Here is a 20,072-nt window from a genome sequence, read left to right on the forward strand (position 1 = left end):
GTGACGTAATAAAGGAATCCAGGCAAGGAATGTAGATGGATAGCTGGTAAAACTCTTCTGTGGATCGGTTGGGAAGATTAGCATGGTTTGTCTGTTGTTTGGGTTGTCATGGGGCTGTAAGTTCTACATCAAATTGGTCAAACATAAGGCCAGCGAGCCAGGGCCAACCCCTTGAGAGCTCTTATCCGGCCCGCGAGCCAGGTGAGTTAGCATGCCCCCCCCCACTGCCAATCTGGACAGGTGAGGCATGGCCTGGCCCGACCAGGTAACGTTTATGACATATTCGGCCATCGTAACAAATGAGTTCGACACCCCTGATCTATATCCACTTCGTCTGAAGGAGCTGGGTATGTTTAGCTTGAAGAGGACTGAGAGGGGATATGATAACCATCTTCAAGTACTTGAAGGGCTGTCAGATAGAGGGGGGTGCCGAGTTGATTTCTTTTGCCCCAGAAGGTCGAACTAGAACCAACCGGTTGAAATTAAATCAAAAGAGTTTCCGTCTAGACATTAGGAACAATTTTCTAGCAGATAGAGCGGTTCCTCGGTGGAACAGGCTTCCTCGGGAGGTGGTGAGCTCCCCTTCCCTGGAGGTTTTTAATGTTAGATGGCCATCTGTCAGCAATGCTGATTCTATGACCTTAGGCAGATGATAAGAGGGAGGACATCTTGGACATCTTCTGGCCATGGAGTAGGGGTCACTGGGGGTGTAGGCGGGGAGGTAGTTGTGAATTTCCTGCATTGTGCAGGGGGTTGGACTAGATGACCCTGGTGGTCCCTTCTTCTATGATTCTATCTGTCAGTTTCTCACACTTCTCCATTACTGTGCTAAAGGTCTCCCAGTGCTGTTGCATTACCCCCAGCAATTCATTTCTATTACATCCACCTTCACAGATTGTAGAGCTCAGGTGCTTTAGCACTGAAGAGTATTTGCTTATGATGACAAAACAAACCAATAAAGAATAATGTCTGTGATGCACACAACAGCTGGTGTGAATGTTGTCTTATCCTGGTGTTGCTTGGTTCCGCTAATTGCTGGAGTTGTGAGACAAGACTCAAACTCCGCTATACGTCTTTTTTTCTCGTCCAGTTCTTTTTAAGAAACAACCAAATCCTTCATTAAATTCCATACACCCAGCTGCACAGAAACCTATTTCATGCCGCACAATTTTTTTGACACTGCACATTAGAATAATCCTTGGACTGAAGCAGTCCTCATTTCTGTTTGGCACAACTTGCAAGCGGAACAGAACGCGGCACGTTGAAAGAATAGCTCTTCCCTGGAAACATCAGTCTGGGAACATCACCAGATTCCCACAGAAGATATTCCACGGGAATAACTGGCTCTCGGTTTCTGCTCGGAGAAGAGGGCCTTTGCAGAGTGCAAACAAAGAGGAGAAATTGAATCAGGTCCTGCAGGGCTTTGGAAAGCAAGAGATACTGAAACTGAAATGGAGTAGGTTAGAATCATAGAATCATAGAGTTGGAAAGGACCACCAGGGTCATCTAGTCCAACCCCCTGCACAACGCAGGAAATTCACAACTACCTCCCCCACACACCCCCAGTGACCCCCTACTCCACGCCCAGAAGATGGCCAAGATGCCCTCTCATGATCTGCCTAAGGTCATAGAATCAGCATTGCTGACAGATGGCCATCTAGCCTCTGCTTAAAAACCTCCAGGGAAGGAGAGATCACCACCTCCCGAAGAAGCCTGTTCCACTGAGGAACCGCTCTGACCGTTAGAAAATTCTTCCTAATGTCTAGACGGAAACTCTTCTGATTTAATTTCAACCAGTTGGTTCTGGTCCGACCTTCTGGGGCAACAGAAAACAACTCGGCACCAAACTTGCCTAGGTTTGGGTTGTTTTGTAGTGGTATGGTGCTAACCGTATATGTTTATTTTATTAAATAAAATGTTAATTTTAATGTTAATATTTTATATTTCTTATCTGTTTTTTTATTGTCCCATCCTAGGGTTTTCATGTTGGGAAAAGCGGAAGGCAGCAGGAAAAGAGGGAGACCCAACGAGAGATGGACGGACCCTATAAAGGAAACCACGGCCCTCAGTTTGCAAGACCTGAGCAAGGCCTGGCGTGGATCATGTCTTGTTATGGGTATGTGTGAAAGTCCTAAAATCTTTCCCCCGGATCCCCCACTTTCCCTCAGCTCTTTGATAGTCCTTTTTCTTTTGCTACAATCTCGCACGTACCTTCAACAGCCACGTGGAACGTGTGCTGCGTGTAGCCGTGGGTGTTGCGGGCGATGCACTGATATTCGCCGTCGTCGTCCTCGGTCACGTTCTCAATGCGCAGGGTCCTGTTGAAGTTCTCGAGGACCGCCCGGTGTAGGGGCATCAGCCCGTCCTTGTAGATCCATTCCACTGTCGGTGTGGGGCTGTGGTGAGAAGGGGAAAAAGTAAGGGGAGTCAGGAAAGCTGGCTTCTCACTTTGGTCTGAGGGCAAATAGTCATTATATTAGGCGCTGTGGAGCGCAGGCAGGGTAATGCTGCTGCAGTCGTCTTGTTTGTGGGCTTCCTAGAGGCACCTGGTTGGCCGCTGTGGGAACAGACTGCTGGACTTGATGGGCCTTGGTCTGATGCAACAGGGCTTTCCTTATGTTCTTATGGAGAATGGGGCTACCCATGGCTGCTAGTCCAAATGGATGCCAGTCATGATGCATACCTATTATCTCCAGGATCAGTGGAGCATGCCTATCATATTAGGTGCTGTGGGATACACGCAGGATAATGCTGCTACAGTCGTCTTGTTTGTGGGCTTCCTAGAGGCCCCTAGTTGGCCCCTGTGTGAACAGACTCCTGGACTTCATGGGCCTTGGTCTGATCCAGCACGGCCTTTCTTACGTTCTTATGGAGGATGGGGCTATTCATGGCTACTAGTCCAAATGGATGCTAGTCATGATGCATACCTATTCTGTCCAGGATCAGAGGAGCATCCCCATTGTATTGGAACGCAGGCAGGATAACGTTGCTGCAGTTGTCTTGTTTGTGGGCTTCCTAGAGGGACCTGGTTGGCCACTGTGTGAACTGACTGCTGGACTTGATGGGCCTTGGCCTGATCCAGCAGGGCTTTCGTTATGCTCTTATGGAGGATGGGGCTATCCACAACTACTAGTCCAAATGGATGCCAGTCATGATGCACACCTATTCTCTCTAGTATCAGAGGAGCATGCCTATTGTATTGGAACACAGGCAGGATGGTGCTGCTGCAGTCGTCTTGTTTGTGGGCTTCCTAGTGGCACCTGGTTGGCTCCTGTGTGAACAGACTGCTGGACTTGATGGGCCTTGGTCCGATCCAGCAGGGCTTTTCTTATGTTCTAATGTTAGTCTGATGGCTCAGAGAAGTTCTTGTTCCCAGGCTGAGATTTCCATTTCCCTGCCAACCTTCTGTAAGGAGCAAAGGGGAAATCCAGAATCCTTCCTTTTAAAAACATATTTATTTTGTCTTGCTTCTTTGCAGCAGCTCACAAATTAACAAAACATGTCAGCACCCCCACGAAATCACAATGAAAATATACAACCCCCCCCCCCCAAACTAATAGACCAACAGCACAGTAGGGAACTCAAACCTAGCTCTTCTACTGCGGACTGACACAGCTACCCTCTGAAATGATCTCCCAACAGAGACACCATGTCCATCTTTACTCGCAAGTCTTTGCACGACTACCCCATTGCCCCCGAACAACTCTTCTCCCCCGGGAACTTACAGCCCCTCTGGGATACACTCCAGCGTAAAGGACTTTCCCTGCAGAGCCACATAGGAGCTGGACATTTTCTCCGGCAGCATGAGACGTGGCTTCCTCATCAGGATAGAGTTGGCTGTGGAAAAGAATAATATAATCATAGAGTTGGAAGGGACCACCAGGGTCATCTAGTCCAACCCCCTGCACAAGGCAGGACATTCACAACTACCTCCCCCCTACACCCCCAGTGACCCCTACTCCATGCCCAGAAGATGGCCAAGGAGCCCTCCCTCTCATGATCTGCCTGAGGTCAAAGAATCAGCATTGCTGACAGATGGCCATCTAGCCTCTGCTTCAAAACCTCCAGGGAAGGAGAGATCACCACCTCCTGAGGAAGCCTGTTCCACCGAGGAACCACTCTAACTGATAGAAAGTTCTTCCTAATGTCTAGATGGGAACTCTTTTCATTTAATTTCAACCCATTGGTTCTGGTCCGACCTTCTGGGGCAACAGAAAACAACTCGGCACCATCCTCTGTATGACAGCCCTTCAAGTACTTGAGGATGGTTATCATATCCCCTCTCAGTCTTCTCCTCTTCAGGTTAAACGTACCCAGCTCCTTCAACCTTTCCTCATAGGACTTGGTCTCCAGACCCCTCACCATCTTCGTTGCCCTCCTCTGGACACCTTCCAGCTTGTCTACATCCTTCTTAAGTTGTGGTGCCCAAAACTGAACACAATACTCTAGGTGAGGTCTAACCAGGGCAGAGTAAAGCGATACCATCACTTCGGAAACCGAGATCAAACAGGACTCCCGCCACGTCAACCTCGAGGGCTGTGATCCCCCGGAGACTTACTAGGTTTGACTTTCAGTTCTATAGGTTCCTGCTGCATGATTACTCGGGGGCCGAGGAAGTGGGCATTGCAGATGTAGTCTGGGCGGTTGTCGGACAACTGCACGTTGGCAAAATAAAGGTTCCCGTCCTGACCCATGTTGACTCGGTCGTTCTGTCTGATGTGGATAATCTCTGGGGAGGGGAGAACGGAGCACGGCAGAGGGGTCAAGTCCCACTGGGCCATCCGACAGGTGTCTTCCTCCCCCAATCTGCAGGGGAAGCCCAACCCAACACCGCAGGAACAAAACGCAAGCCCATCCCCAAACCAACATGCTTAGTGATTGATCACTTCCTACAAAAGCAGGCAACCATCCTATTTTGGTCAGATCTAGAGGTCTCCCAAACAGCAACCCGAAATACTCACTGCTGTTTAGCCAGTAGATTTTGGGGGTGAAGGCACTGAGGGGCGGGTTGCATGGTAAAATGGCCGAAGCCCCTTCCTCCACTTCGAAAGGGGCCATGCTCTCCTTCGGCCACTGGGGAGCCGCTGGAGGGTAAGGAAGCACAGAACAAAGAAGGAAGTTAGGGCTGGAGGGGCAGGTTGAGAAACCGCCAGGGAAGGGTTACGGGCACGAAAGGCAAAGCTCTTTCCCTTAGATCAGAGTTTCCCAAACTTTTCGAGTCTTGGGGCACTTTTCAGGAGAGAAAATTGTCACGGAGCACTAATTTTCGCCTAGCACCTATATACAAAACCGAATGACAGTAGCATCTTTCTTTCCAGTCTCTTCATGGAGCACTAGGAGATGTTTGGTGCTCCGTGGAGCACAGTTTGGGAACCTCTGTCTTCGATCCTCCTTGCCTCCAGTTTCTCCTCAGCCCTAGGGAAGGATGTAAATCTAATAGGCCTTTGATAAATGTTTACTTTAAACTTGCAAATTACAAAAAAAGAATAAGAAATAACATCGACATAACACACAACATACCTAGCATTACATTTAACACGTTACCAAATGTGACTAGCTTTAATCTAAATTGAGCATCTGTTATTATTTTTATTTCTACCTGCTATTCCACACTACGTCTTGTTGTCTCCAGGTTTTCTACTTCTAGTTAGCCACTTAACTTGTATTTATATCTACCTAGAAGTATATAAAAAAGCTTTTAGTTATACCACACCATAGCTACATTTCTTATATATCTATATTAAGCTATCAATATTGATTCTACAAAATATTCACCTGCATATTTTAACTTATAATATTGGTGGTTTGAAATGAACTATTTGCATTTTACTTGTCTGTTCTCTTAGCATACGATATATAATTAACTCAAATCATTATCATTCTTCTTTTTGTTACTATCATGCTGAAACAATAAGCAAAGAGAGAAAGAAGAAATCCAATTTTATAAGTTACATATTTGCATGGTTCCTAACAGGCCTTTGATGATTGTGAGTGGAAATCCTTGCTTTGGCAGGATCATGGGTAACATGCCATGGTGCCTGTTGTCTAGTGCGTGCAGCATGGAATGGGAGAGGTCTGAGTTCAAGTTCCTGAATGACAGACTCAGAATATCCAGGTAAATACGAAAGCAAGGCAGAAAGAGACACAGAGAGAGAGACCTTGGGGAGGGGCTATGGCTCAGTGGTAGAGCATCTGCTTGGCATGCAGAAAGTCCCAGGTTCAATCCCCGGTGATGTGTATGTATATAGTTGGGGAGTAATCAAGGGGGACTCAGGAGCTTGAGTTCTGCACGCAGGATCCTAAACCCTGTTCACCCCATTGGTCAAACGGATCCTATTGGCCCTAAGCCAGCATGTCCCATTGGTCACCGAGAGGGTATTCCCCCCCTATCACGGATCAGGGGGGGAGTGGCCGCAGGCAGCCAGGGGGGCATATAAGCAGGGCACGTTCCATGGGTAAGTTAGTTCTGTGCTGAAATCAAATAAAGCTGTGTTGTTGAACTCCGTCTCTGATCTCGTGAATCCTTTGCACGCGGACTTAACACCCGGCATCTCCAGTTAAAGTCAGTGTCGATCTACTCAGACCAGCAGCGGCTCTCCAGGGTCTCAGGCAGGGGTCTTTCCCATCACCTACCTGCCTAGTCCCTTTAACTGGAGATGCTGGGGATTGAACCTGGGACCTTCTGCATGCCAAGCAGATGCTTTACCACTGAGCCACAGCCCCTTCCCTACTGAATCAAACCCTTGGCCCGTCAAAGTCAGTATTGACTACTCAGACCGGCAGCAGCTCTCCAGGGTCTTTCACATCACCTACTTGCCTGGTCTCTTCAACTGGAGATGCTGGGATTGAACCTGGGACCTTCTGCATGCCAAGCAGAGGCTCTACCACTGAGCTACGGCCCCTCCCCATTTTATCCTTACAACAACCACCCCGTGAAGCAGCCTCATCACTGTCGACCGGAGATAAAGTTCTCACTCCGGGAGATCTCCAGACCCTGCCCAGGGGTTGGCAACGCTGCCGAGACAGCGGCTCCCCGAAAGCCACGGAGAATTCACCCGGTTCACGCTCCAGTAATAATGAGCAAGATGGGGATGCCATAAAGGGCAAGGGTATTTCTTTGGGGGTTTTTAGAGCCAGAGTTGGGAGGGGGGGAACTGCAAAGAAGCTCCAATTCTGGAAGCGAAAGAGAGACGCTGGAACGCTTCCAGGGCCCAACCCCAAGCAAATTCCTCGCCGGCATCAATCCTCTTTGCGGCTTGCAGCCCGGATCGATGCCGGGCCTCCTCTTCCCACCCGCCACCTCCCCAAATGCATCCCATCCTTTCTTTTTTTTTTAAACTTCATCCTCGGTGGGTGGGAGGGCGAGGCCGGAGAGGCAGCGTGGGGGAGGGAGACCCCGCAGAGTTGCGGATGGAGGAGATTGGCAATTACATCACCCCCAACGCTGCGAAACCATGGCAACCGTTGCCGGGGAAACAGGGGCGCCCGGCTGCACTCCGGGGAGGCCGGGCAGGTAAAAAGAGGGGACGATGCTGGGAGAGAAAAGACATTTATTGCTCAGGGAGGAGGAGAGGAATTTATGGCTCGGAGAACGGGGCGTGCCCCGCGCGCTCTCCTGTGCTGCAGCCGCGGCGGGGCCAAGGACCGGCGGCATCAGCAAAAGCCTGGGCAGATACAGTATTACAGTATGTTGTGTGTGTGTGTGAGAGAGAGAGAGATGTAGATGAGGAAAGGAGAGGGCTGAAGACTGGGTTGCCAACCTCCAGGTAGGACCTGGAGATCTCCCAGCACGACAACACTCCTCCTCAGGCTTCAGAGTTGAGCTCCCCGGAAGGAAATGGCTGCTTTCCAGCGTGGTGTAGTGGTGAAGAGCGGTGGTTTGGAGCGGTGGACTCTGATCTGGAGAACCGGGTTTGATTCCCCGCTCCTCCACATGAGCGGCGGAAGCTAATCTGGGGAACCGGGTTCGATTCCCAGCTCTGACACATGAGTGGCGGACTCTAATCTGGAGAACTGGGTTTGATTCCCCACTCCGACACATGAGCAGCGGACTCTAATCTGGGGAACCGGGTTCGATTCCCCGCTCCTCCACGGGAAGCCTGCTGGGTGACCTTGGGCTAGTCACCCCTCTCTTAGAGCTCTCTCAGCCCCACCTACCTCCTAGGGTGTCTGTTGTGGGGAGGGGAAGGGAAGGAGATTGTAAATCGGTTTAATTCCCCCTTAAGTGGTAAGGGAAAGTCGGCTTATAAAAACTACTACTTCTTCCTCTTCCTCCTCTTCCTCCTCCTCTTCTTCTTCCTCCTCCTCCTCCCTCGGAGGTCCCCTACCCTTCCCTCCCCAGGCTCTACCCCCAAATCTCCAGGAATTTCCCAACCTGGAGTTGGCAACCCTAATTGAAGAGCATCAGTAGAAAGGCAGGGGGAGGGCACTCACTCTCGACCACGACGCGACTCTCCGTGCTCATGGCAGTGCCCAAGGAGTTGCTGGCGTAGCACCGATAGATCCCCTGGAACCTGCTCGCCAGAACGCCGTTGCTGGTCATGATCTCCAGGGTCCCGGATTCGTTCTGATGGGTCACCCATACCTCCTTCTGCGGATCAAACTCTTTCCCATCCTTGGTCCAGCGGAACCTGCCGAATCGGGGGGAGGAAAAGAAATGGCTCAGTCAAAGGGGGACATTGATGTATTTGCTTCATTTCCACCCCAACCTTTCTCCCTAGGGTTGCCAACCTCCAAGTACTTGCTGGAGATCTCCGGCTATTACAGCTGACCTCCAGCTGATAGAGATCAGTTCACCTGGAGGAAATGGCCGCTTTGGCAATTGGGCTGTATGACATTGAAGTCCCTCCCCTCCCCAAACCTCGCCCTCCTCAGGCTCCGCCCCAAAAACCTCCTGCCGGTGGCAAAGAGGGACCTGGCAACCCTAAATATCCACTGTATTTTCCTTAAAGAAATAAAGGCTCCCTATTTCCTGCTCCAAACCTTTGGGTCACAGGAGCTTGAAAGGAAAGTGAACTAAATCACTCAAGTATAAGTGTTATCTCTAGGGTTGCCAATTTCTAGGTAGTAGCTGGCGAGCTCCTGCTATTACAACTGACATCCAGGCGACAGAGATCAGTTCCCCTGGAGAAAATGGCCACTTTGACAATTGGACTCTATGGCATTAAATCCACCTTCTACCAGCCCTCAGGAAACAGCAACCATAAACTAAAGTATCTTGGGATGTATTGAGCCTTGGGCAGATAAACACACAACTGCAATTCTATATGAAGGAGGAGGAAAAGGAGGAGGAGGAGTTGGTTTTTATATGCCAATTTTCTCTACCACTTAAGGGAGAATCAAACCGGCTTACAATCACCTTCCCTTCCCCTCCCCACAACAGACACCCTGTGAGGTAGGTGGGCCTGAGAGAGCTGAGACTTGCCCAAGGTCACCCAGCTGGCTTCATGTGTAGGAGTGGGGAAACAAACCCAGTTCACCAGATTACCTCCGCCGCTCATGTGGAGGAGCAGGGAATCAAACCCGGTTCTCCAGATCAGAGTCCACCTCTCCAAACCTGCCGCATCTTTTTAGTCAATCAAAAAGCTTTTAATCCGTTAACAGGACCAATGAGCGGACTAAACAGTGCATTGCTAATTGAAGGACGCTGCAGACGTGACAGGGTGTACGCATCACCTAAAAGCCACGCTTTTTTCTTTTTGTCGGAAGTATGCTTGGCTCTTGTGCAAATGTATGCAGATTGAATCGCAATACTCAATGAAGCAACTAACTTCATATCAGCGACGGTTGTAGCGTAAGAATGGTTTATTTGTATGCTGGACATTTGAATTTCTGCAGAATGTGATATTTGCTTGATGCCGAGCAGCGAGGCAGCTGCAAGAGAAGATATTGGCACAGCATGTGTATGCCCATACCCCCACCTAGACCCACATCTATAGCTAGCATAGGGGACTGTGAGCCGTGAACCAGTTCAAATCTTGCCTCTTCTTCTTAAGTGGCCCTTAGGTGTCCAGAGGAGGGCAACAAAGATGGTGAGGGGTCTGGAGACCAAGTCCTATGAGGAAAGGTTGAAGGAGATGGGGATGTTTAGCCTGGAGAGGAGGCGACCAAGAGGTGATATGATAATCATCTTCAAGTATTTGAAGGGCTGTCACATAGAGGATGGTGCTGAGTTGTTTTCTGTTGCCCCAGAAGGTTGGACCAGAACCAACAGTTTGAAATTAAATCAACAGAGTTTCCGTCCAGACATCAGGAAGAATTTTCTGACAGTCAGAGCAGTTCCTTAGTGGAACAGGCTTCCTAGGGAGGTGATGGGCTCTCCTTCCCTGGAGGTTTTGAAGCAGAGGCTAGATGGCCATCTGTCAGCAATGCTGATTTTGTGAACTTAGGCAGATCTTGAGAGGGAGGGCAGGAAGGGTTGCACCAGCGTTTGGCTCTTGTGGCCCTTTCTTACATGCCCCAGGGTAATGCTGATTGAAACTTTGGGGTCAGGAAGCAATTTTCCTCCAGGCCAGATTGGCCAGGGATTCTGAAGAGTTTTTATTGCCATCTTCTGGGCATGGAGTAAAGGTCACTGGGGCTGGGGGTTGGGGGGGGGAGGTAGTTGTGACTTTCCCACATTGTGCAGGGGGTTGGACTAGATGACCCTGGTGGTCCCTGGTGACCCCAGCAAGGGGCTCTCCAGGCAAGTGAGAAGCAGAGGTGGTGTGCCATTGCCTTCCTCTGCAGAGTCTTTCTTGCTGGTCTCCCATCCAATTATTGACCCGGATTAGCTTCTGACAGGATTGGCTGTACCATGCTGCCTTCCTTCCTCCAGCATGGTGTGGTGGTTAAGAGCGGTGGTTTGGAGCGGTGGACTCTAATCTGGAGAACTGGGTTCAATTCCCCTCCTCCTCCACATGAGTGGCAGAGGCTAACCTGGTGAACTGGATTTGTTTCCCCACTCCTCCACATGAAGCCCGCTGGGTGACCTTGGGCTAGTCACAGCTCTCTCAGCCCCACCTACCTCATAGGGTGTCTGTTGTGGGGAGGGGAAGGGAAGGTGATTGTGAGCCGGTTTGAGTCTTCCTTAAATGGTAGAGAAACTCGGCATATAAAAACCAACTCTTCTTCTTACTCCCTTTATGCTACCAATGGCTAGGTTTCCCCACTCCTGGATGGGAAATAGAGTCAGCGTGGTGCAGTGGTTGCTGCGAGGAAAAAACAGATGAGTGGAGAATAATGTAAGCTGCTTTGAGCCCCCATTTGGGAGAAATGCAGAATATAAATGAAGTAAGTAAATAAATACCTGGAGATTTGGGGATGGAGCCTGGGGAGGGCAAGGAAGAGACCTCGGCAGGCTATAATGCCCTGGAGTCCACCCCCAAAGCAGCCGTTTTCTCTGGGGGAACTGATCTCTGTCACCCAGAGAACAGCTGTAATTCCAGGAGACCTCCAGGGCCCAGCTGGAGGTTGGCAACCCTTCTGATGGCCATTTGTGGCAACTTGGTAGGCAATCCTACCAGCCCATCAGAGTATTCTGTAGTCTTTTTCAGGGAATCTCATCCTCCAATTGTAATTCAGCACTTCAGCTCCTAACCATTTGGGAAACAGTGGTCATTTATGCATGGGAGTTTTGCCTGAGGTTTGTTGCTGGCTGGACCCACACTTTCCTGTTGGGAATCTATGCACCAGCAGCCTCCAAGCTCAAATCAAGTCCCCGCCCCTTGAAATGCTGCTTTGTGATTGGTTTACTTTGTAGTGCTTACTGTGAAAGAAAATCTCCCCCCAAAACCCAGTAGCTGCATAAAAAAGAAAACCGGAGCAATCTGAAAGAAAGGGGGGGCGTCCAAGCCTCGGTTTTAAAAAGCCTTTCTTCAGCTCAGAAGGAGCTCCGAGGAAGCAGGAAGCATTTGAATCCCCGCCTCTTTACATGCTGCTTTGTGATTGGCTATGAGAGAAACCAAGCTTCCATGACCTGCGCTTTGCCTTCTGCACAGAGAATTCATCCAGGCTGAGCTCAGGGGAGAGGGAAGAATCAGGTTAACAAGAGGAACGGGAAGACCCAGGGTTTGTGAGGGCTGGCAGTGAGGGCTGGCAGCGAGATCATCTCTAATGGATGGGAAAGTCATGCATAACTCCAAGGAACAACCAAGACAGGCCGGGAGCGAACGTGAGTGAAAGTACCCATGCATAAATGACCAATGCCTTAAAAATGCTGCAGGAAGACACCCTCCATGTTCTTTTCAAGGGGAGTGGGGGCAGGGGGTTGCAAGGATTTCCCATACTCACGTCACAGGGGGGTTCCCCGTGGCCTCACATTTCAGCAATACGTAATCGTTAGAGAACACAATATGCTCCTCTTCCGGCTGCTCTGTGAATTCGGGTGGTTTCCACACTGCAAAATGGAGAGAGGCAGAGAAAGTTAAAATTGAGGTTGTTCAAGACTTTCTATTTCTATTCTACTTATTACAAAGCAAATGCATGCATTAAAAACAAGCCCTTAAGACTTGAAAAGACCCCTGATGAAAGTTAAAGGAGAAAGTGCCAAAGCAGGACTACAGCTGAACATCAAGAAGATAAAAGTAATGAATACAGGAGAGTTACTCAACTTTAAGGTTGACAATGAGGAAATGGAAATTGTTGAAAACTTTCTATTCCTTGGCTCCATCATCAACCAAAAGGGAGACTGCAGCCAAGAAATCAGAAGGAGGTTGAGGCTGGGAAGGGCAGCCGTGAAGGAGCTAGAAAAGATTCTTGAGGGTAAGGATGAGTCACGGGCAACCAAGATCAAGTTAATTCATACCATCATATTCTGTATTACTACATATGGGTGTGAAAGCTGGACAATGAAGAAAGCTGATAGGAAGAGAGTAGATCCCTTTGAAATGTGGTGTTGGAGAAAAGTGTTACAGATAACATGGATGGCCAAAAAAAAAACAAATCAGTGGGTTATAGATCAAATCAAGCCCGAACTGACCCTAGAAGCTAAAATGACTCAGCTGAGGCTGTCGTACTTTGGTCACATCATGAGAAGACAAGAGTCACTGGAAAAGACAGTCATGCTAGGGAAAGTGGAAGGCACCAGGGAAAGAGGAAGACCCAACAACAGATGGATCGACTCTATAAGGAAGCCACGGCCCTCAGTTTGCAAGACCTGAGCAAGGCAGTTAAGGATAGGACGTTTTGGAGGACATTGATTCATAGGGTCGCCATGAGTCGGAAGCAACTTGACGGCACTTAACACACAGAGAGAGAAAGTTACAAGCCAGAACCACAGATTCAGCACACCCGGTCCCTCTCCTCTTAGCAGGCTGTAATAAAATAACTGTGATTCTCAGAAGGACACGAGAAAGGGTTGCAGAATTCAGATGCAAAAATGTGAGCCCCAAAACGCAAGCATTGATTGGCTTTGAGTTCCCTCTGCCCCCCTCACATCTCCACTGCCCCATTTCCTAAAAGACTTACAGTTCTGTAGGTCATCTGCGCCATCAAGAAAGCAAAGGAGGAAGGGAAGAGAGAAAGAAGTTATGATTAGAGTGTCAGCTATGATCGTTGCTGTTAACGCCAAATCTGCTATTATTGCATTGGCTACTTTGCATCTGTCAATCAAAGCTCAGCCCGGCATGGAAATGTAAGTATGCAGTTGTATGCAAAAGAGCGAAACGACACACGGCGGGAGGTTACGCAGGATGCATACCAAGCACGTTTGAGAAGGGAAATACAAATGCATAGGAAGAGCCCTGCTGGATCAGACCTGTGGTCCATCTAGGCCAGCATCCGGCCTGAAGCGGTGGCCGCTCAGTTCCTCTGGAGGGCCAACAACAGAGCACAGAGGCCAAGGCCTTTATTAGAACATCAGAAGAAAAGCCCTGCTGGGTCAGACTAATGGTCCATCTAGTGCAGCATCCTGCCTCGAACAGGGGCCAACCGGTTCCTCTGGAGGACCAGCAAGAGGGAGCAGAGGCCGAGGCCTTCCCCTGATAAGAACACCAGAAGAGCCCTGCTGGATCAGACAGTGAGAACATAAGAAAGGCCCTGCTGGATCAGACCAAGGTCCATCAAGTCCAGCAGTCTGTTCACACAGGGGCCAACCAGGTGCCTCTAGGAAGCCCACAAGCAAGACAACTGCAGCAGCACCATCCTGCCTGTGATCCACAGCACCTAAGATAATAGGCATGCTCCTTTGAGACTGGAGAGAATAGGCATGCATCATAACTAGTATCCATTTTGACTAGGAGCCGTGGATAGCCCCATCCTCCATAAGAACATAAGGAAAGGCCCTGCTGGATCAGACCCAGGCCCATCAAGTCCAGCAATCTTTTCACACAGGGGCCAACCAGCGGCCTCTAGGAAGCCCACAAACAAGACAACTGCAGCAGCATTATCCTGCCTGCGTTCCAAAGCGCCTAATATAATAGGCATGCTTCTCTGATCCTGGAGAGAAGGGGTTGGACTAGATGGCCCGTATGGCCCCTTCCAACTCTAGTATTCTATACACTTGTCGGGGATGTGCTAGGCTGATCCTGCATTAAGCAGGGGGTTGGACTAGATGGCCTGTATGGCCCCTTCCAACTCTATGATTCTATGAATCTATGATTCTATGAGATTCTGGATTCTAAGGGCTTTGATTGTCAATCTATTTTCAGGTGGAGAGCTATAGTCTGCCACAGCAGAACAAAATCCAATCCAATAGCACCTTAGAGATGAACACAATTTTTCCAGGGCATAGGCTCTCGTGTCCCTGACCTGGATGGCCCAGGCTAGCCCGGTCTCAGGTCTTGGGAGCGAAGCCGGATCAGCCATGGTCAGCGCTTGGATGGGAGACCGCTGAGGAAGTCCAGAGTTGCAACGCAGAGGCAGGCAACGGCCAACCACCTCGGTCCGTCTCTCGCCTTGAAAACTCTGTGGGGTTGCCAAAGGTCGGCTGCTTCTTGACCACATCATCTTTTGTGAGGCAAAGCTCGCCTTCTCAGATACAAAGAAGAACGAAGAGTCATCAGTCTTTATATCCAGGTCAGAAGGCGGGCGGGGTGCCCCCAGAATGGACCAGCTGCTGTGAGGATGCAGAGGTAGGATGCAGAATGTAATCCGCTTGATTAGAGCTGGGAGATATCGCACAGAGCCGGGAAATGCCAATTCCCACCTCTATCTCTTCGTTCTAATCAATCCTTCTAAAGACCTCAGCCTCACATGGTTTTCTAAAAAGCGAACCTAGTGGGTAGGGTTGCCAGACCCCTCTTTGCCACCGGCGGGAGGTTTTTGGGATGGAGCCTGAGGAGGGTGGGGTTTGGGGAGGGGAGGGACATCAATGCCATAGAGTCCAATTGCCAAAGGGGCCATTTTCTCCAGGGGAATTGATCTCTGTCGCCTGGAGATCAGTTGTAATAGCGGGAGATCTCCAGCCACCACCTAGGTTTCAACCCTACGTCAGCAGCCACAGGTTGGACCCGCGGCCACTGTAATGTCTAGTTTGGTCCTCAGTGTGGGTTTGCCCTTTGTAGTTGTGTGTCTTTTCCGCCCTCACAGGTCAGAGCAAAAGGAAGGAAGGACCCTCCCTCCTCTGAATCTGGCCGAAATAGGATTGCCAGGTCCCTCTTCGCCACCGGCAGGAGGTTTTGGGGGCAGAGCCTGAGGAGGGTGGGATTTGGGGAGGGGAAGGTCTTCAATGCCATAGAGTCCAATTGCCAAAGTGGCCATTTTCTCCAGGGAAACTGACCTCTCTCAGCTGGAGATCCGTTGTAATAGCAGGAGATCTCCAGCTAGTACCTGGCGGCTGGCAACCCTAGGCCGAAAGTCCAGGCAGTCCTTCCCCCTTCCCACCCCTTTAATGCAAGAGGAATTGATTCTTGTAGGAAACATTGCATCTGGTTGAGTCAGCGTTGAAAGACGCTCCAATTAGGGGAGGGGAAGTATCTCCTGGGAATCACTTGCCTGCTCATCCCAGACATAAGGGTAGAGGGGAGGAGAGAGATACACAAACACCAGGATGGGGGGGGGCTGGGGGCTGCAAGGAACGCTAGTGGAAGGTGAGACCCTCCCAAGGGTTTATATTGAGAGAGGGAGCTCAGAGGCACTCAATAACTGTGCTCCTAACTAAATTACGTAAACCATAATGTCGAAGCAATTATGATTCCAGGAAAAGACAGAAACGGTGGTTCAAAACAATCTGGACGGAAATTATTAGAAAAGGCACCAGGTCTGTTTCCAGGATACCTAAAGGGATTAGGAAAGAGATCCCAAGCAAAAGTTATGCCATGCCTACGATCAGCAGCTAAAATGCTAATCTCCAGATACCGGCTTCTGATATGACCACCTTCAAATTATATGCCCGTTTCTCAAGGCTCTGAACCGTTTGCCGCACATGAACATTATACAAAATGAATTAAACATATTACGGATCTGCTTGATCCAAATTTGCAAGCATTTATAATTGATACAATGGGTGTCATGAGATTCATATGTATAAGGTTGAAAACATGAACACATGAAGCTGCCTTATACTGAATCATATCCGTGGTCCATCAAAGTCAGTATTGTCTACTCAGACCAGCAGCAGCTCTCCAGGAACTCAGGCAGGGGTCTTTCACATCACCTACTTGCCTATTCCCTTTAACCAGAGATGTTGGGGATTGAACTTGGGATTTTCTGCATGCCTAGGAGATGCTCTACCACTGAGACACAGCCCCTCCCCTAACTCACAAACAACCATTTGTTCATTTGAGATGCAGAAATGGTATAGGCCAAAGGGGTATAGGCCAACGAGGTAGCACGCTGCAGCCAGAAAAGCTAAGATTGCCAACTCTGGGTTGGGAAATTCTTGGAGATTTGTGGGGGTACAGCCTGGGGAAGGTGGGGTTTGGGGAGGGGAGGGCCCTCAGCATGGTAATATGCCATACAGCCCACCCTCCAAAGCAGCCATTTTCTACGGGGGAACAGATCATGGTTGTATGGAGAGCAATTGTAACTTCAGGAGACCTCCAGGTGCAACCTGGAGGTTGGCAACCCTAGACGAGGACCTTGGGGCGGTCACCCTCTTTCGCCCTAACCTACCTCACAAGATTGTTGTGAGGACAAACTGGAGGGAGAAGGGCATAATTTAATTTAATTTAATTTAGCTATTTAAAACCTTTATTAGCCGCCTTTCTACCTTATAGGAACTCAAAATACCAGACAAAAAAACCACACAAAAGAAGTCCAGCAGTCTGTTCACACAGTGGCCAACCAAGTGCCTCTAGGAAGCCCAAAAACCAGACGACTGTAGCAGTATTATCCTGCCTGTGTGCCACAGCATCTAATACGACAGCCATGCTTCTCTGACACTGAAGAGAATAGGGTATGCTTCATGACTAGTATCCATTTGGATTAGTAGCCATGGATAGCCCCATCCTCCATAAGAACATAAAGAAAGCCCTGCAGGATCAGATCAAGGCCCATCAAGTCCAGCAGTCTGTTCACACAGTGGCCAACCAGGTGCCTCTAGGAAGCCCACAAGCAAGACGGCTGCAGCAGCATTACCCTGCCTGCATTCCACTGCATCTAATAAGACAGGCATGCTCCTTTGACACTGGAGAGAATAGGCATGCATCCTCTTGGCAAACGGTCATCTGTATTCCCACTGCTTGAAAGGCTTCAGGTGGGGGAGTGGCGAATCAAACCCGGTTCTCCAGATTAGAGTCCACTGCTCTTAACCACTACACCACACTGGCTCTCTAGGCCTACTGAACCGAGTTCAATTCCCCCCTCCTCCACCTGAAGCCTGCTGGGTGACCTTGGGCTAGTCACAGTTCTCTCTGAACTCTCTGAGCCCCACCTGCCTCACAAGGTGTCTGTTGTGGGGAGAGGAAGGGAAGGAGATTGTAAGTCGCTTTGATTCTCCTTAAAAGGTAGAGAAAATCAGCATATAAAAACCAACTCTTCTTCTCCTCCTCCTCCCCGGAATTGTCCTGCCCTGGTGCGCTCTCCGCGGTGCTGAAAAGACAACGGTCTACCTGTCCGCCAGTTCTTGTGTACTGTCCGTGGTGCTGAAATTTGGCCGGAGAGCACAACCCCGATTCCAAAGCCTTCCGTTTGCATCAAAGCAGCCAGGAGGTTTGAAAGCGGAAAGGCAAGGCGGAAGGGCTTGACGCCTTGTTCAGTTAATTCAGTCTTTATTAGGGCCCACAGGCCATTCAGGAGCGGAGCAACACAGATGCAAACACTAATATAAAATTAATTAACTTTGAAAAGGCCTGCACCGCGCGAAGCAGCAGATCGCTGGAGAAAGTACCAGCACAGCTCGTTCTGTTGCGCTTCACAGATATTGTGTTTCACAGATATTGTGTTTATCTAGATATCTGTTTATATATCTATATCTATAGTTCCTTTTTAAAATTTTGATCTTAGTGTGAGAACATAAGAACATAAGAAAAGCCCTGCTGGATCAGACCAAGGCCCATCAAGTCCAGAAGCCTGTTCACACAGGGGCCAACCAGGTGCCTCCAGGAAGCCCACAAGCAAGACGACGGCAGCAGTACCATCCTGCCTGGGTTCCACAGCACCTAATATAATGGACATGCTCCTCTGATCCTGGAGAGAATAGGTATGCATCATAACTAGTATCCATATTTACTAGTAGCCATGGATAGCACTATCATAAGGACATAAGAAAGGCCCTGCTGGCTCAGACCAAGGCCCATCAAGTCCAGCAGTCTGTTCACACAGGGGCCAACCAGGTGCCTCCAGGAAGCCCATAAGCAAGACGACTGCAGCAACATTATCCTGCCTGCGTCCCACAGCACCTAATATGATAGGCATGCTCCTCTGGTACTGGAGATAATAGCCATGTGTCATTAGTATCCATTTTCACTAGCAGCCATGAAAACCCCTCTCCTCCATGAACGTGTCCACTCCCTTCTTCAAGCCTTCCAAGTTGGCAGCCATCACCACATCCTGGGGCAGGGAGTTCCACAATTGAACTATGTGTTGTGCGAAGAAATACTTCCTTTTATCAGTGTTGAATCTCCCACCCTCCAGCTTCAGCAGATGACCCCGCATTCTAGTATGATGAGAGAGGGAGAAAAGCTTCTCCCTGTCCACTCTCTCCAAACCTTGCATAATTTTATAGAGCTCTATCATGCCTCCCCTTAGCTGCCTTCTTTCCAAGCTAAATAGCTTGTGACATTGTTCAGGGCCGAATTGGCCAGTATCATTAAAGTAAAGTATGCACTGGGAAACAAACAAACAAAAAAGTCTGACTTTTTTTTTATTGCGATATTTGCTTTATTGTAGTGGTCTGGAACCAAACCTGCAGTATCTCCAAGGTATGCCTCATCTAAGGCTGTGGGGACCCCAGTGAATAAATTCCTGGACTTGGGTATAGCAGCCCTGGCGTTATTCCACCTCCCAGCCTCAGACCACTGTTGTGGCCTTGGGCCGGTCATTAGTTCTTAGCTTCTCTTTTCCAGCTCTAAAATGAAACTGTGTCAATCCCTCTCAGGGGTCACTGTGAGGATAGCCACGGACAGCCCGAGAAAATCTCAGCACACTAAAAATGCTACCTAAGTTCAAAGTGATATTAATAACTATCCAGACATCCAATCTGTAGTGGAGCTGCGTTATTTGCCCGTCTTTCAAATTTCACCCCATGCTTCTTCTGAGAACCTCAGAGCAATGAGAACCAGTCAGGTGTGGTGATGAAAGAGTTAAACTAGGATCTGGGTGACCCGGGTTCGAATCCCCAATCTGCCACGGATGCTCTCTGGGCGACCCTTGAGCCAGCCACACCCTCTTAGCCTAACCTACCTCAAAGAAGAAGAAGAAGAGTTGGTTTTTATATGCTGACCTTCTCTACCACTTTAGGAAGAATCAAACTGGCTTACAATCTCTCTTCCCTCTCCCTCCCCACAACAGACACCCTGTGAGGTAGGTGGGGTGGAGAGAGCTGTAACTAGCCCAAGGCCACCCAGCTGGCTTCATGCGTAGGAGTGGGGAAACAAATCCAATTCACCAAATTAGCATCTGCCGCTCATGTGGAGGAGTGGAGAATCAAACCCGGTTCCCCAGATCAGAGTCCACCTCCCCAAACCACTGCTCTTAACCACTACACCATGCTG

The 20,072-nt window shown here is 49.4% G+C and overlaps 1 protein-coding gene across 1 annotated transcript in view; it reads right to left on the reverse strand.

Moving 5' to 3' along the window:
* Nucleotides 1–20,072, reverse strand: part of L1CAM (L1 cell adhesion molecule) — a 110,192-nt gene that overhangs the window by 55,093 nt on the left and 35,027 nt on the right. Inside the window, exons 3-8 of the mRNA XM_056850328.1 lie at nt 12,271–12,376; nt 8,434–8,630; nt 4,962–5,084; nt 4,559–4,729; nt 3,726–3,837; nt 2,212–2,396 (exon numbers count right to left, since the gene is read on the reverse strand). Of these exons, the coding sequence (XP_056706306.1) occupies nt 2,212–2,396; nt 3,726–3,837; nt 4,559–4,729; nt 4,962–5,084; nt 8,434–8,630; nt 12,271–12,376 (894 nt within the window). The remainder of the gene's footprint in view (nt 1–2,211; nt 2,397–3,725; nt 3,838–4,558; nt 4,730–4,961; nt 5,085–8,433; nt 8,631–12,270; nt 12,377–20,072) is intronic.

This window comes from Euleptes europaea, chromosome 1, assembly GCF_029931775.1.
Source record: "Euleptes europaea isolate rEulEur1 chromosome 1, rEulEur1.hap1, whole genome shotgun sequence".
In the NCBI taxonomy this organism is placed as follows: Eukaryota; Metazoa; Chordata; class Lepidosauria; order Squamata; family Sphaerodactylidae; genus Euleptes; species Euleptes europaea.